We start from the raw sequence: 15,678 nt of genomic DNA, 5'->3' as shown, positions 1-15,678 counted from the left end.
ATTTCATTGGTTCTTACTCTGATCAATCTTCTAGCTTTATAATATGGACTTCTTCCTTTAGATTTGTAAATTTTGACATAAGAATATATGAGATATAATTGTCCATGCAGTGGATAGTGAGTTGGCCTTGAGGCTGACCTTAGTTCAAGTCCAGCCTCTAAAGCATACTTTGTATTAAGTAAGTCATTTAACTGCTCTATCAGTCTGGCAATTCTCTTACGTTATAAGTTATAAACACTTGCCAATCAGTTCATTGGGAATTTCCAATATTAGTAAAATCATAGGTGTGTAAACACACACACACACACACACACACACACACACACAATGGAATAATGTTAAACATGAAGAAAATATATACAAAACTATATATACTTATGATGTTGAGATATATGTATATGTTTTGTGTGTGTGTGTGTGTGTGTGTGTGTGTGTGTGTGTGTGTGTGTGTATTTCTAAATACTAAGTATATGGTATGATTCTATTGTTAAACTTTTTTTCTTTTAAACATGATTTCTTACCCTTCCCTTTCTCATGTCATTTTTTCTTATGAAATCATAGTTACAAACCTGTGTTGACATCTCAAGCACATTTTTCTTTTTCTCCAAACTGTATTTTTATATAGGCATCTGACAGACCATAAGTATCATTCCTGACCCTTTTTCTCATACTTAAGCCCTACTAATTATTATGCATGTCGTCTTCCGTAATTTTTTTTTTTAACCTCTCAGCTTAAATTCTGCCTGATCAGAGTAACAACCAAACATAGTTCTTACAAGCTGGATATCTCTGGCCAAATACCTGCCATTTTGATGAAATGAAATGAAACCTCATTTAACAGCAGAAAGCTTTTTGATGAATTTAGATTTTTTTTAAAAGCCTCTATACCAGATAGAGAACACAAAACTGACCTAAAAGGTAAGACATAGTTGAAATGAGGGACTTCAATATGCTAATATTTGCTGAAAGTCCTAAAATACTATAAAATTCTGTAATTCCAATAAGTTTCTCTATATGGCTAAAGGAAAAAATGTTGAAGAAGGCTCAAAAAAAAAACAACAAAAAACCAAACAAACAGACAAGGAAGCTTGTTCATCCATAGATTAGACCTGCAGCAACTGGTCCAACCTACTTTTCTTGCTAGTGAGGAGTCTTGAGTATTAATTAGCCAACATTTTTCATAGAAGTTTTTCATCACTTCAGTAGCAAGAATCAGCACTAGGCCCTAAGTCCAGATTTTTTCCCCCCTTCTCCCAATTTCCTGTACTGCTAGACATAGATAAGAATCCTCTAAAGAACAACCAGACTTGAATGACTTGGGAGAGGGTACCCTATTAACCTTCAGGGTACTAACAGGGCATCTAATTTTATCCAGGAATCCAGGGTTCTACTCTGTTGTCCATATTCTTTATCTACCCCTTAGTTTAGCAAAATGAGTATCTCTCCTCAATATAAAGTATTTCAAAACTTCAAAATTCTACATCTAAGACAATTCCCAAATTAAAGCAATGATATTAACTGCTATTCTGGGTCTAATTCTGATCAATAAAAATATATTATAACTAAATGATCAGATGTCCTTTCAACCAATTTTAAAAGTGCATAAAACAGAACTGTTAGGCACAGTAAATAAATCAGATCTTTTTATTATTTGAGAATTGAATTTATCCATGCTTAACTTTCTCCCATTATTAATGGTCAATGAAAGTTGGATTGAATTATTTTAAGTAAAAATTTTAAAAATATGATTAGAAAACCTAATAATCAATAAGGCTTTTTTGAAGTAGATACCTTTAAAACGATACCAAATTATTAATAACTAGAAAATTAGAAATCACTAAATTAATATTTAATTTTCTAATTACCTTTCATCAAAACTCAAATTGCGATTTCCAAACTGTTCCAATAATGTCCTCTCAATTATTTTCTTTGGTGACTGGTTCTGGATAAAATAGACAACTGCATGATGCAATCGATAGTCTGTTTCTGGTGGAGTATCTTCTTGAGCCAGTTTTACTAACCTTGCATACTCTAATTTGATTGCCTAAAAAAATATAAAGGAAATTCCAATTATTGAAGTTAAAACAAAATTTTCAATATATTAAAAACAACAATGCTGACACATCTTGAGTAAACATATACATTCCATTAATTACTCTTTATTCTATTCATCTAAAATTTATCATGTTTTTTTGATCTACTGTTTTCTTAGTGTTTAATGGAGTGCTTTATCTCTAGTGCCATTAATTCATTAATGATCTATATTCTCTAGGTTTAAAGATTTCCTATGTAAATAACAATCAGAATAAAGTACTGATATATAACAATAATAATAAGGATAAAAAGATCATTCTTTCTTCACATCTAAGTTTGAACTTCATCATCTCTGATATTTTTAGCAGGTTCTTTTATGACCACATAAAACATTTTCTGAAAAAATTTACTCTAGGTTAGCATGAAAAGTATGTGTTTAAATCTCTATCAACTAATTAACAAACAATATTAGGAAAGGAAAACCTAATTGATAGACTCATCCTTTTATAAAAATGCTAGGAAAAAATGAGTCTGAACTATAGTATGTAAATTTTTTTTTGAAAAATTCCTATGAAAACATCCCAGGTTATTTTACACTTTAAAAAATTAAAGTAAGTTAAATTGTTTCTTCATAGCTTAACTATGAGTGCTGACATATCAGAAAAATCAGAGTTAGAAATCTAGGTATCTTTAAAATTAATAAAGGATTATATAAACTTCTTTATGTCTACTTATTTATACAAAAATATTCTTTTCAGCATGGTTGAACTATTTCAGAGATGGATAACTGTTTAGTTGCATAAAGTGATAAAGCAGAATGATGCTTTAGCTCTCATTTCTCTTCTTTCCTTCAAATTCTGGGGCCTTCTGACCCTTGAACATCCATGCTTCCAACATGCCAGCCCCCTTCTCCCATTCATCCTATGGTGTCCATTTTGAAGAGAGCTAGAGTAGCCAGTCTTCATTTCTCTCCCAATCTCGCCTTTGACTTTCCAGATCACAATACCTTTCCCCCCTCCCCAATCTCTTCTTTTGGAGATGTCATTTATGTATTATCTTCTCCTAGAATGTAGGCTCCTCGAGAGCAGAGACTTTCTTTTTTATATGCCTGGAACATTGTAAAGCATAAACAAACATTTGTTGCTTTCTTTTGCCTAAATCAAAGTCTGACATCCAAAATCTAGACAGAATTTACCCAAATCCATAAAAGGAAGACCTAATCCCTACTAGACAAGTGGACAAAGCATTGAATAAAGTTGTTTTAGTTTTTTAAAGGAATACAACCTAAAAATGATTATCTGAAAAATTGTTCAAAAGCATTAACAATCAAAGAGGTAAAAATTACTCCATAAAAGTAACTCTCATATTTCATCTTTTTCATACTAAAACAAAGAGCAAGAACGACATACTAGAAAGTACTGCCCTTAAAAGTAAAGTGTTTGGGATCAAATGCATATTCTAATCACTTATTGCTGGCATCAACGTGGGCAAATCCCTGAACCTCTTGGAGCTTTAGTCTTATCTATTAATGAAACTGCTATATGAGATGACTCCAAGGTTCCCTGTTCCAGTTCTAAATCTACAAGCCTGTAAATTTAATTTAAAAATGGAAAAAAAATTCAGTCCTAGAGATAAGACTCTGATTGACTTGTGGAGTGAGATGGAGGCGAATAACTATTTGTTTTGAAGTGCATATCAGTCCAGAAAGTTAATAAGATATTAGACCTTATTAAGAGGAATAAAGAGGTAAAAATCCCATTATATATATGTAGTTTTACTGGAGTATCCAATTCTGAGACTGACATTTTATAAATTCATTGAATAAGCCAGTTAGAGGAAGCAATAAGACTCGTGAAATGAATTTAGTTCATGCTACATTTGTATTAACTGAAGTAAATAAGGATGCTTAATCTGAAGAAGAGATGATCTGAGGGTTTGGGAGAGCAGGGTATGCCGGTAAACGATGACACCATAACAGAAAATAGGCAAGGAGGTAGCAATTTTCTAGTGTTACGAGAAAAAAATACCAGCTGACTTTGTCCCTCATCTTTTATGATCTTTTGGTGACAGAAGCAGGCATGAGACAGAAAAATCAGGAAAAGTATTGAGAATGGAAATACCTAATAGTCAGGTTCCCCAATTATCTTATCAAGCAACATGGAATAATTCATGACAAGAAAAGATACTTGTTTGGGGTGTATATACTTCATTCCTAGTAAGGATTGGCGCCCAAAGTTCTAGTTCTAAATCAGATATTGGAAGCAAGAGTGCCGAAAATGGAAGCTTTTTTTTTTCTTCTTGTAAATATTTCACTTTTTCTAATTACATGTAAAGATAATTTTCAATATTCATTTTTACGAATCTCTCTCCCTTCTCTAAGACAGCAAACAATCTGATATAGATTATATATGTATAATCATGGAAATATATTTCCATAGTAGCCACATTGTAAAAGCAGCAGCAAAACAAAAGAAAAAAGCCACACAAAAACCGAAAAAATAAAAAAAGTGAAAATAATATGCATTCAAACTCCCTAGCTCTATATTTGGACATAGATAGCATTTTGAGTCTTGTGTCTTCTGGAATTGTCTTGGATCACTGTATTACTGAGAACAGCTAAGTTAATCATAGTTGATTTATCACACAGTGTTATTGTTATCATGTATAATATCATCCTAGTTCTGCTCTTTTCACTAAGCAGCAATGCATGAAAGCTGTTCCAAGTTTTTCTGAAATGTACCTGTTCTTGTAGCATAATAGTAATCTATTATATTCATATACCACAATTTCTTTAGCCATTCCCCAAATAATAGGCATTCATTCAATTTCTAATTCTTTGCCACCACAAAAAAAAAAGAGGTGCTATAAATATTTTTGTACAAGGAATTCCTTTTCCTTTTTTTTTTTTTTTTTAAATGATTTTTTTGGTTTAAATATATAAGTGAAGTTTAATTGCCCTTTGGGCACACAGTTCTAAATTGTTCTCCAGAGTGATTAGATCACCAACAATGCAATCCCAATTTTCCCACATCTTCTCTAACATTTATAATTTTCCTTTTTGGGAAATCATATTAGCCAATCTCACAGACATGAGGGGTACTTTGAAATTTTGTTTGTTTTAAATTTGCATTTCTCTAACCAATAGTTAGAGCAATTTTCAATTTGTTTATAGATAACTAATTTCTTCATCTGAAAACGTCCTATTTATATTTTTGACCATTTATTAATTGGAGGAATGACTTGTCTTATAAATTTGACTCAATTGTCTATATATTTGAGAAAGGAAACCTGTATCAGAAATGCTTGCTGTAAAAATTATTTCCCATCTTTCTGCTTTACTTCTTATCTTGGCTGTGAGTTTTGTTTGTACAAACCCTTTAAAATTTAATGTAATCAAAATTATCCATTTTACCTTCCATAATGTATTCTATCTCTTGTTTGATCATAAATTATTACTTTTTCCATAGATCTGACAAGTAAACTATTCCTTGTTTTCCTAATTTGCATATGCTATCATACTTTATGTCTAAATCACATATCCATTTTGTCCACATCTTGGAAAACTGTGAAATGTTGGGCTATGCCTAGTTTCTGTTGTACTATTTTCCATTTTTCCCAGTTGGTTTTTGTCAGAGGGTGTTATCCCAGAAGCTGGAATCTTTGGATTTATCAAACAGTAAATTACAGTTCTTGACTACTATGTCTTATGTACATAATATATTTCACTGATCCACCAATCTATTCCTTAGCCAGAACCAAATAGTTTTGATGACTATTTTAAAATACAGTTTTAGATCAGATATGGCTATCCCACATTGCTTTGCATTTTTTACATTAAATCCTTTGTTCTTTTGTTCCTCTCCAAATGAATTTCATATTATTTTTCCTAAGCCTATAAAACAATTTTTGGCAATTTGAATGGTATAGTACTGAGTAACTAAACTGATTTAGTTAAAATTGTCATTTCTATTATATTAGCTTGGTCTATCCATGAGCAATTGATATTTTACCAATTGTTTGGCTTTGATATTATTTGTGTGAAGTGTTTTATGATTGTGTTTTTATAGTTCCTGAGTTTGTTTTGGCAAGTAGACTCCCAAATATTTTATATTGTCTATATTTATTTTAAGTGGAATTTCTCTTTTTATCTCTTGATTCTAGATTTTAGTTGATAACATATAGAAATATTGATGACTTACGTGGATATATCTTATATCCTGTGACTTTGCTCAAGTTTTTAATTAATTTAAAAAGATTTTGATTGATTCTGTAGAACTCTTTAGGTATATCATCATATCATATTCAAAGAGTGAGTTTTGTCTCCTTGAGAATTGTAATTTATTTAACTTCTTTTACTTCTCTTAATGCTAAAGTTGAAATTTCTAGTCCATTACTGAATAACAGTGGTAATAACAGACATCCTTGTTTCACCCCCAATCTCATTTGGAATGCTTCTAGTTTATCCCCACTAAAGGTCATGCTTGCTGATGATTTTAGATAGGTAATAAAATTCTTGTTTTAAGTAACATTCCCTTTCTTCATTTGGTGCCTAGTATTTTAATTAGGATTGTGTGCTGCATTTTGTTAAGAGTCCTTTCTGCTAGTTATCGTTATGGTCAATATTATGCTAATATTTTTCCTAACATTGAATCAGCCTTATAGTCTTGCAAATAGCCCCACCTAGTCACCATATATTATCCTGGTGATAAATTCCTGTTAATTTTGCTAGTATTTTATTTAAAATCTTTGCATCAATATTTTTTTTTTTTAAGAAAGATGGTCTATAAATTTTCTTTCACTGAGTTTTGGCTCTTCCTAGTTTAGATATCAGATATTTGGTAAAACTCCTTTGCCTATTAAAGAAACGTTTATATAGTATTAGAATTAATTGTTATTTAAATGGTAGAATTCACTTGCAAATCCATCTGGCCTCATGAATTTTTTCTTAGGGAGTTCACTGACAGTTTATTTAATTTCTTTTTCTATAACAGAATTAAGTATTTTATTTCTTCCTCTGTTAATCTGTGCATCATGATCTGAAAATGATGCACTCAATTATTTCTGCCTTTCTGCATTTGATTTGAGGTTTTTATGCTCAAATACATGGTCAATTTTTATGTAGACGCTATTTACTGCTGAGAATAAGGTATATTCCTTTCTATCCCTATTCACTTTTCTCCAGAGCATTACCCTATATAACTTTTAAAAAAAGATTCTACTTACCTCTTGAACTATTTTTTTCCTGTTTTATTTTGTTAGATCTATTCAGTTGAGAGGAGGTTTAAAGATCGCCACTAGTATAGTTTTACTATCTATTTCTTCCTGTAACTCATTTAACTTCTCCTCTAAAAATTTGGATAATATACCACCTGTGTGTATGCATGTGTACACATGTATATATACATGTGTACACATGCATATACACATATATACATGCAAATACACTTATATACACACATATACATATAAAACATATCTTTTTGTCTCTTTTAATTAGATCTATTTTTGCTTTTGTCTGAGGATCAGGATTAGCCCTGCCTCAGCTGAAGCATCATATAGGCTGCTCTAGCCTTTTACCTTTACACTGTGTGGATCTTCAAAAGTGTTTCTTATAAACAATATACTGTAAATTATTTTTAATTCACTCTGTTATTGGCTTATGTTTTATGGGGTTTCTGTTTTACAGGAGTTCATCCTATTCATATTCACAATTATGATTTCTAATTGTGCATTTCTCTCCATACTATTTTTCCTGTTTCTGTTTCTCTCTCACCAGTGTTTTGCTTTTGACCACTGACTCCCTCAATCTACCCTCTCTTTAATCAGCTCCTCTCCCCTTTTCTTTTCCTCTTCTCCTCCTACACTTACCTATAGGATAAGAGAGATTTCTTTACCCAATTAAACGTGTATTTTCATTTGTATTATTCTGCCTCCCTGTTTCCTCTTTTCCCAATACAATCTCTTTTTTCACCCCTTAATTTTTTTTTGTCATCACATCGAAGTCAACTTTACCCACATCCTCTAGTGTGCTCCTTCTACCTCCCCTAATAGCAATACAATTCTTAAGAGATAAAATATTACCTTCCCATGTAGGGATGTAAAAAGTTTAAACTTAATGAATACCATGGGTTGTTTTTTTTTCCTTTCCAGTTTACCTTTTTTATGTTTCACTTGAATCTTGTATTTGAAGAACAAATTTTCTGTTCAGGTCTGGTCTTTTCATCAGGGAAGTTTTCCCCTGAAAGATTATGCTCAATTTTGCTGGGTAGGTGATTCTTGGTTGTAATCCCAGCTCTTTTATCTTCTGGAATTTCATGTTCCAAGCCTTCCAATCTTTTAATAAAGAAGCTGCTAAATCCTGTGTAATCCTGATTATAGCTTCATGATATTTGAATTGTTTCTTTTTGGAGGTTTGCAGTACTTTGTCCTTGACCTGGTAGTTCTGGAACTTGGCTATAATATCCTTTTCATTTTGGGATTGCTTTCAGGAAGTAATTAATAGATTCTTTCAATGGCTGTTTTAACCTTCTGGTTTTAAGATATCAGGGGATATCCTTGATAATTCTTGAAAGGTACTGCTGAGGGTCTTTTTTTGATCATGACTTTCAGGCAGTCCAATATTTTAAAATTATCTTCTCTTGGATCTACTTTCCTGATCAGTTATTTTTTTCCAATGAGGTATTTTACATTTTCTTCTATTATTTCATTCTTTTAATTTTGTTTGACTGACTGTTTATGCTTTAGAGAATCACTAGCTTCCATTTGCCCAATGCTAATTTTTAAAGAAGTATTTTCTTCAGTTAGCTTTTGTGCCTCATTTTCCATTTGGCCAATTCTACTTTTAAGGAGATATTTTCTTCAGTAGATTTCCTACCCCATTTGGCTAATTCCATTTTTTGATTAATTGCTTTCTTCAGGCAATTTTTATGCTCCCTTTTCCTAGCTTTGGCTCTTTTCCATAATTCTCTTACATAACTCTCATTTATTTTCTCAATTTTTCTTCTACCACTCTTACTTATTTTAAAAATTCTTTCTTGTGCTCTTCTTCTAAGAGGGTTTTTGGAGCTTGAGATCAACTCATATTCCACTTTTGAGGCTCTGCAAGTAGGCATTTTGATACTGTTGTTTTCTTCTGAGTCTGTACTTGATTTTCCCTGTTGCCATGGTGGCTTACATTTCCCTCTCATTTTTACATGCTAAAATTTGCACCTGAGGTACAGAGGATACTATCCCTACCCTAAGCTTCTTACACTGGCGGGTTAGGAGTCTGGTTACTGGCTTTTTTGAGCTAGGTCCTCTAGGGCTGATGGCTTGTCCACTGTGCTGGAGTGGCCTATCCTAATTGCACCTATTGTGTTCTGGGTTCAGAGACTGCCCGTTTTACTAGGGCTGCTAATTTCACAGCTGGCCTGCAGTGTTACTGGCTTGCTGATTCTGGACTGCTGTGCCTAAGAGCCTCCTGCTGGCTTGCTTAGTCACTCTCTACAATGGGCTGTGCTTCCCTTTTACCCCAGTTCTGAAATCCTAGATTCTCTTGGCCTTGAAAATTGTTTCATACCATCTATTTGTGGATTCTGTCACAAGAAAGTTCTTTTAGAGGCTTATTTTAATGTTGATTCTGGGAATCTAGGAAAAGCTCAGGCATTTTCCTGCCTTTTGTTTGCTATCTTGGCTTTGTCCCATGAATGCTTGATACTTAGAGGAGTTAAGACTTTATTTTTCAAATCTCAGGTGATTTTGAGTAAAAGGGTAAAGTGTTATAATGTCTGTACTCCCAGGAAGTGTTAATTACTGTTCTAAGCAATGGTATACACACACACACATATATATTCTCATTCATATTCTCTCTCTCTCTCTCTCTCTGTCTCTGTCTCTCTGTCTCTGTCTCTGTCTCTCTCTCTCTCCTCAAACCCCCCCAGCACATTCTGATGTCAGACAACATATCCAAAAAAGATATTTCAGCTTTAGAATGGACACATGGTGGTTTTTTTTTTTTTTTTTTTTTTTTTAAACAATACAGAGGAAAGGCAGATACACAAGCTCTAGGTGTGTCTTCAGAGGTTTAGAGGACATAGTTGGTGATTTCTTGCTAAGTCAAGTAGGATGAGTGCTGTGTTTGGCTCATAACCAGGATGGGTGGAATTACTTGGGATTAAAATGGGAGGAAAAATCTGCATCACTAGTTTGTTTCACATATCTAGACAATAAGTTTTTAGGAAAGAAAACTCTAAACTTTACAAGAACATAGATAACAGTGTCACTGCTTAGGTAACTGTGGTTTTGTTCCTACTTCCAGAGTCTAAATGTTGGCCTGGCAAACACAACCTCACTCCACTGTCATTTCAAAGGCAAGTCTACTTGATCTCCCTTAAACACCTGAATTGAAGTGATTTTTGAGAAACTCTATAATTAAAATCATTAAGGTATATATGTCTTCTTAAGGCAGCACTCATAATCCTACTAATTGTCACAGATGAACTTCAAGGGTGCATTAGACTAATTAAGTCTTTATATATATTTAGTCCAATGACCAAGTGCTTAGTTTTCAAGATATTTCTCATTCCTAATAACACTATTCCCTATATATACATATATATGTATACACACACACACACAGTCTAAAGTAAATACTAAAAATAGTTATATATCAGTTATTTTAATGACTTTTTGCAGTTTCTTGAAACAGCAATTTCTAGATATTTAAATTTCTTCTCATTTTCTCCTCTGATGGCTCATGATGATCTATTTAACATGGCATATAAAATCCTTATCTCAGCAATTAAATATTATAAGAACTTTATTTGGCCATATCCTATAAATTTAATTGCCTCATTGTGGTCTAGAATTCTACTTATTCCTTCCATTTTAGCTAAAATAATATTTTACATAATTATCCAAAATACTATACTGAAATGTCATGTTTTCCAAATGAAATATAATACTTATTTTATACTCTATACATGTTACCATATCTTTTATATGAATGAATGAAAAAGTATTTAAGTACCTCCTGTGTTCTAGGCACTATGCCTGGTGCTAGTGATACAAAGACAAAAGTCAGCTTATAGCTCCTGCATTCAAAAAACCTCTATTCAGTTAGCATTTGTGCATAAATTTAAGTCTGGCAAAGCACTTGATATATTATCTCATTAAAGGTGGGCAACTCATAATAATAGAGAATGGTACTCATCATGGGAGTTTTTGTTTGAAGAATCATAGGCATAAGTAAGGGGAGTCATAGGGCAGTCAATTATGATATATATGGGGAGGAGCATTAGATATAGTAATTTTTGTTTTCAAAACAAGGGGTACAAAAAGTTAAGAGCTGGGGAAAACTAGGGATACATGTAATATGTACATGAGGGCAGAAGGTAGCAAGATGTAAGAAAGTAAGGCAGGATCTGGGGTCAGGAAGACATCATTGGCTAAATGAGTTTTCAAGTGCTCAGCGTGAACAAAGGTTGATTATGATACTATATTGTCTATTCAATAGCAACCATAGCGCAGTAATAGGCAAGAAACTAATTTTCAAAAGCAAGAAAGCCTAGAGCTTGTAGCAGTTCCAGATGCCTAACATTGGCTTATTCATGCTATTTCTTGTTGCTTCCCAAAAGGTAGTAGTAGGCAAGGATACATTGGCACTTAACTTCTTTGTATGCGACCTCATCTCCATCTGAAAACACATCTGGTCAGCACTCTTTTATAACCCCAAGTCAGGAAGCTGTGTCAAGGAAGCTGTGTCAGAAAAATAAAAGCCTTATCCCATTCTCTCATACATGTATAAAAACAGACAGGAAGAAAGATTTAGGTCTCTATTACCAGTTTTAACATTGGTAGAGACTTATTTAATATTACATGATGATAATTCTATATATAATGTATATTGGTTAGATTTCTTCTCTAATAGAAATAGCAGGTTAAAATAACCCCAAACAGACGGCTCATTATTTGCTTCTCTCATATAATGGACAATCAATTATATGATGAATAAATCAATAAATATTTATTGAACATCTCTTATAGATTAATGCAGTATGTTGTCCAGTGCAAAAAAGTCATAATAATTAAATCCATGCCTAAGGCTAGAATAGATGAAAAACGAGATAAAACTGAAGAGCTATTCAACTGAACATCTTGAGATCATTAACAATCTTCACTTTGATAGAAACTCCAGAAATTATACCTAATGATATAAAGGATAACAAAAATAGTACCAAAATTTAAAATTATTAGTGAAAGGAGATGGGTTGGATACATTGGAATTCTGAAAGAGAGGAAATAAAATCATCGAAGGAAGAAGATGTAAAAAATCTCTAGTTTTCTATATGGTTCTTAAGACATTCACTACCAAAAAATCCAAGCTGTTTTAGATGAGAAATGTAAAGTTTGCCTTGTGCTAAAATAATGAACAAAAAAGCTATGTCAAAAGAGAGTAACTAAAATTTTATTTTCTCTGCAAAATAAGTGGCTGAACATGATTAGATAGATTGAAAGACTACATAGTCTATCCTGTGTTAAGCACTGTGATAAATGCTAGGGATATAAAATCAAGAAAACAAGATGGTCTCTATTCTCAAAGAATTTATATTCATTCTGGTGAGGGAAGACAATGCATAAAGAGGACATTGAAAGTTAGAGGAAGAGGGGAAGAAAGTCATCCAATCGCAAGGCAGCTTGTGTGAAAGTAAAGCACACTACAGAGTGAATCAGATGTGAAGAACCATAATGATTGGCTCAAATAATAGTAACCTTTACACGGTGCCTACTATGTGCCAGCATACTAAGTGTTTTACAAATATTATCCCATTATCTTCACAAGAACCCTGGGAAGTGGGTATTATTAGTAACTCCATCTTACAGATGATACTGAAGCAAACACAAATCAAGTGATGTGATGATAATCACACAGCTAGTAAATATCCGATATCACATTTGAACCCAGGTTTTCTTGACTCTAGGCCTTCCATACTCTATTCACTGTAACACTCTGATGTCCAAATACTTCATAGTAAGCATGTGAATTATTAGAAAAGAACCTTATCAATTTCTTCTCAAACAAAAGCTTGATCCCACCTGTTTATTTTATTTTTTAAAATAGAATGCCTCATATATCTACCACCACCCAATGAAAACATCCATGAAACATCCAAATATAGGCCAATAACACATTTATATAGAATATACAAAGTGTTCATTTAGCTCATATCATTTTTAAAAAATTACAAGAAACCAACATATTGAACAACAAAAGCCAAAAAAAAAAATCCCAGCTCTAAGAGAAATTTCTTATCAATACAGCAGTTATTGAACAAACTACCTGAAAGTACAACTTTTTTTATTCTTTGGTGACTATTCCAAGGAATTCCACTTCCATAGATTATTTATGTAGTACAATTATATAAAACAAACCCAACTATAATGAGAAGGATAAAGTGTTTTATATTCACATGGAAAGCTTTTCTATGGTTCTCCATAGCTTTAAACCCACTGACTATAAAAAGAGTAACTTTCCATGTTAAAAGACAAAATAAAGCCAAAACACTTCACTTTTCACCTGAGTTATATTAAACCATAAAGTTACATTAAAAACATATTAAACTGTTCCTTCAATATTATGTAACCCTTTCTCCATAATATCAAAAGTCATTTGGACAGAAACAAATATAAAATTTTTAATGTATGCTAAAGAAAGAGACTGAAGAGTTCAGACTGCATTTGTAGGTCCATAGCGTGTTCAGTACCTTACACATATCTTGATGTCTCCAAGTTAGAAATATCCATATATACATTAAAAGTATCCAAAAGAATATTTAAGAGACTAATTATTAGCATTTGAAAAAATGTTTAATAGAAAGAACACATTTAAAACAAGTGACACCTATGAAATACCATAATTAATGCCCATTTTGAAAATGTTACACCACGTATCATCAGATTTGGAAAATATTCCAATAGAAACCTATGCAATATTAACTAAATCCAGAAGCCATAAGATAAATACAGAAAGATTAATACATGGTTGCCAAATGAAGGAAGATTTATATGCATTCTTAATATACATATTAAAGAAAATAAAAAAAACTATAGAAATACTTTTAGAATAAACAAAAATCACCCCACCAAGCAATAGTAATGGATGATACATACCAATGGTTTTGTCAAAAGTTACAAAGTTACTGCATTCTATAATCCCAGAATGCAATCGAAAGGCCGCCCATGTGCAATATCCACATGAATTAAGTCAATAATACACTGAAGAAGAATTTGAATGAATAGTTATCATTTGAATTTGCTTGTAGAAATAGAAATTTATGATGGTAATACAGAATTGGGTCAAACACTATTTATACTGGACTATCCACAAATTATTGAAGGATTATCCCTAAGGATTTCAGATTTTGTAACCCATGTAGTTAATTATTAAGCATAGAAGTGAAAGAGATTGTGTAACATATTACACCTAAATCTAATACATAGTAAGCCATGACCTGATTGACAGTATATATCAGGAGTTTGATGTCTTTTATTGAATTGATTAATGACAAATGACCATGTAATAAAAATAGACATGATAATAGTTTAGATAACTCATTCAATAAACTGTACTAAAACTAGATCATTATTAGAGAGCTAGATGCTGCTCACAATCATGTAGCTATAAAACTGATTCATGAAGGAAGGAAAAAATGTTTTAGGAGATATCATACCAAATAATCATAATCTCAAAGCTGAAATGAAAATCTTTCAAAATACAAAAATCTAGTAGTAGAAATAGAAATAGAAATCATGTGGAAAGAGGATTTGTTATCAAAGATGCTTTTGGTAAGCCTATAGAACATTACATCCTCATACTACCAGAACAATTAATCTACACAATATTATAGTCTGTTTCTATAAGAACTCTTTCAAAAAAGATGAAATGATTATAACAATCAGCACATTTTACACAATATAACAATAACAGCAAAACTAAAATTTTTTTATGACATGGCCTGCTATCTAGACTTAAAAAAAAAAACAACTCAAAATACCCTTGAAAACTTGTTCAATAAGCAATGCTAGAACTAAAGCATTGTCACACACTGAACCCATAGTCCATTAATTCCCCAAATATAACAATGAAAAATATATAAAATTATATACAAATTTAAGTATTTTAACAGGTATTGTTTCACCAATAATCATAATTTTTTATCAACATGGAACAAAAAAGGTTTCAAAATACAAAGATCTAACAGAAGAAATGAAAATCACATGGTAACAGGATAAAGTATATATCATTGTTGTGATTCTGCCTGTTATTAGAGTTGCACTGAGTATATAGTCAGTAAGATGATGGCAGATGCGTTTTCAAATATTAGTATTATCGCCTTTTTCAAAACTACATAGGATACCATCCTCCTTCCCCCATAGCCCCACTTTCAAGACTGTGCTATGAGGCCTCTTTCATTTTTTTTTTCTCCTGATGATGTCATTAACTCCCAAAGTGAGATTATAATCTCTAAACTTGAATCCTAGATTTATATATCTTGCCCCTAGTCTCTAGATTTGGGGCTCTAATACCACATGAACAATTACATATTGGACATTGAAAATGGATATCCTATAAGATCTTCAAATTCAATATGTGCATGCTCATTACCT

General features: G+C 32.1%; 1 protein-coding gene across 11 annotated transcripts in view; it reads right to left on the bottom strand.

Annotated features, from left to right (window-relative positions):
- USP25 (ubiquitin specific peptidase 25) overlaps window positions 1-15,678 on the bottom strand; it is a 191,640-nt gene that overhangs the window by 18,768 nt on the left and 157,194 nt on the right. For all 11 annotated transcript variants that reach the window (XM_074300458.1, XM_074300453.1, XM_074300456.1 and 8 more), the window contains one exon: window positions 1,866-2,044. In XM_074300458.1, the coding sequence (XP_074156559.1) occupies window positions 1,866-2,044 (179 nt within the window). The remainder of the gene's footprint in view (window positions 1-1,865; window positions 2,045-15,678) is intronic.

Source organism: Sminthopsis crassicaudata, chromosome 3, assembly GCF_048593235.1.
Source record: "Sminthopsis crassicaudata isolate SCR6 chromosome 3, ASM4859323v1, whole genome shotgun sequence".
NCBI lineage: Eukaryota > Metazoa > Chordata > Mammalia > Dasyuromorphia > Dasyuridae > Sminthopsis > Sminthopsis crassicaudata.
The sequence above is the reverse complement of the archived record's forward strand: the minus strand, read 5'-3'. Positions and strand labels throughout refer to the sequence as shown.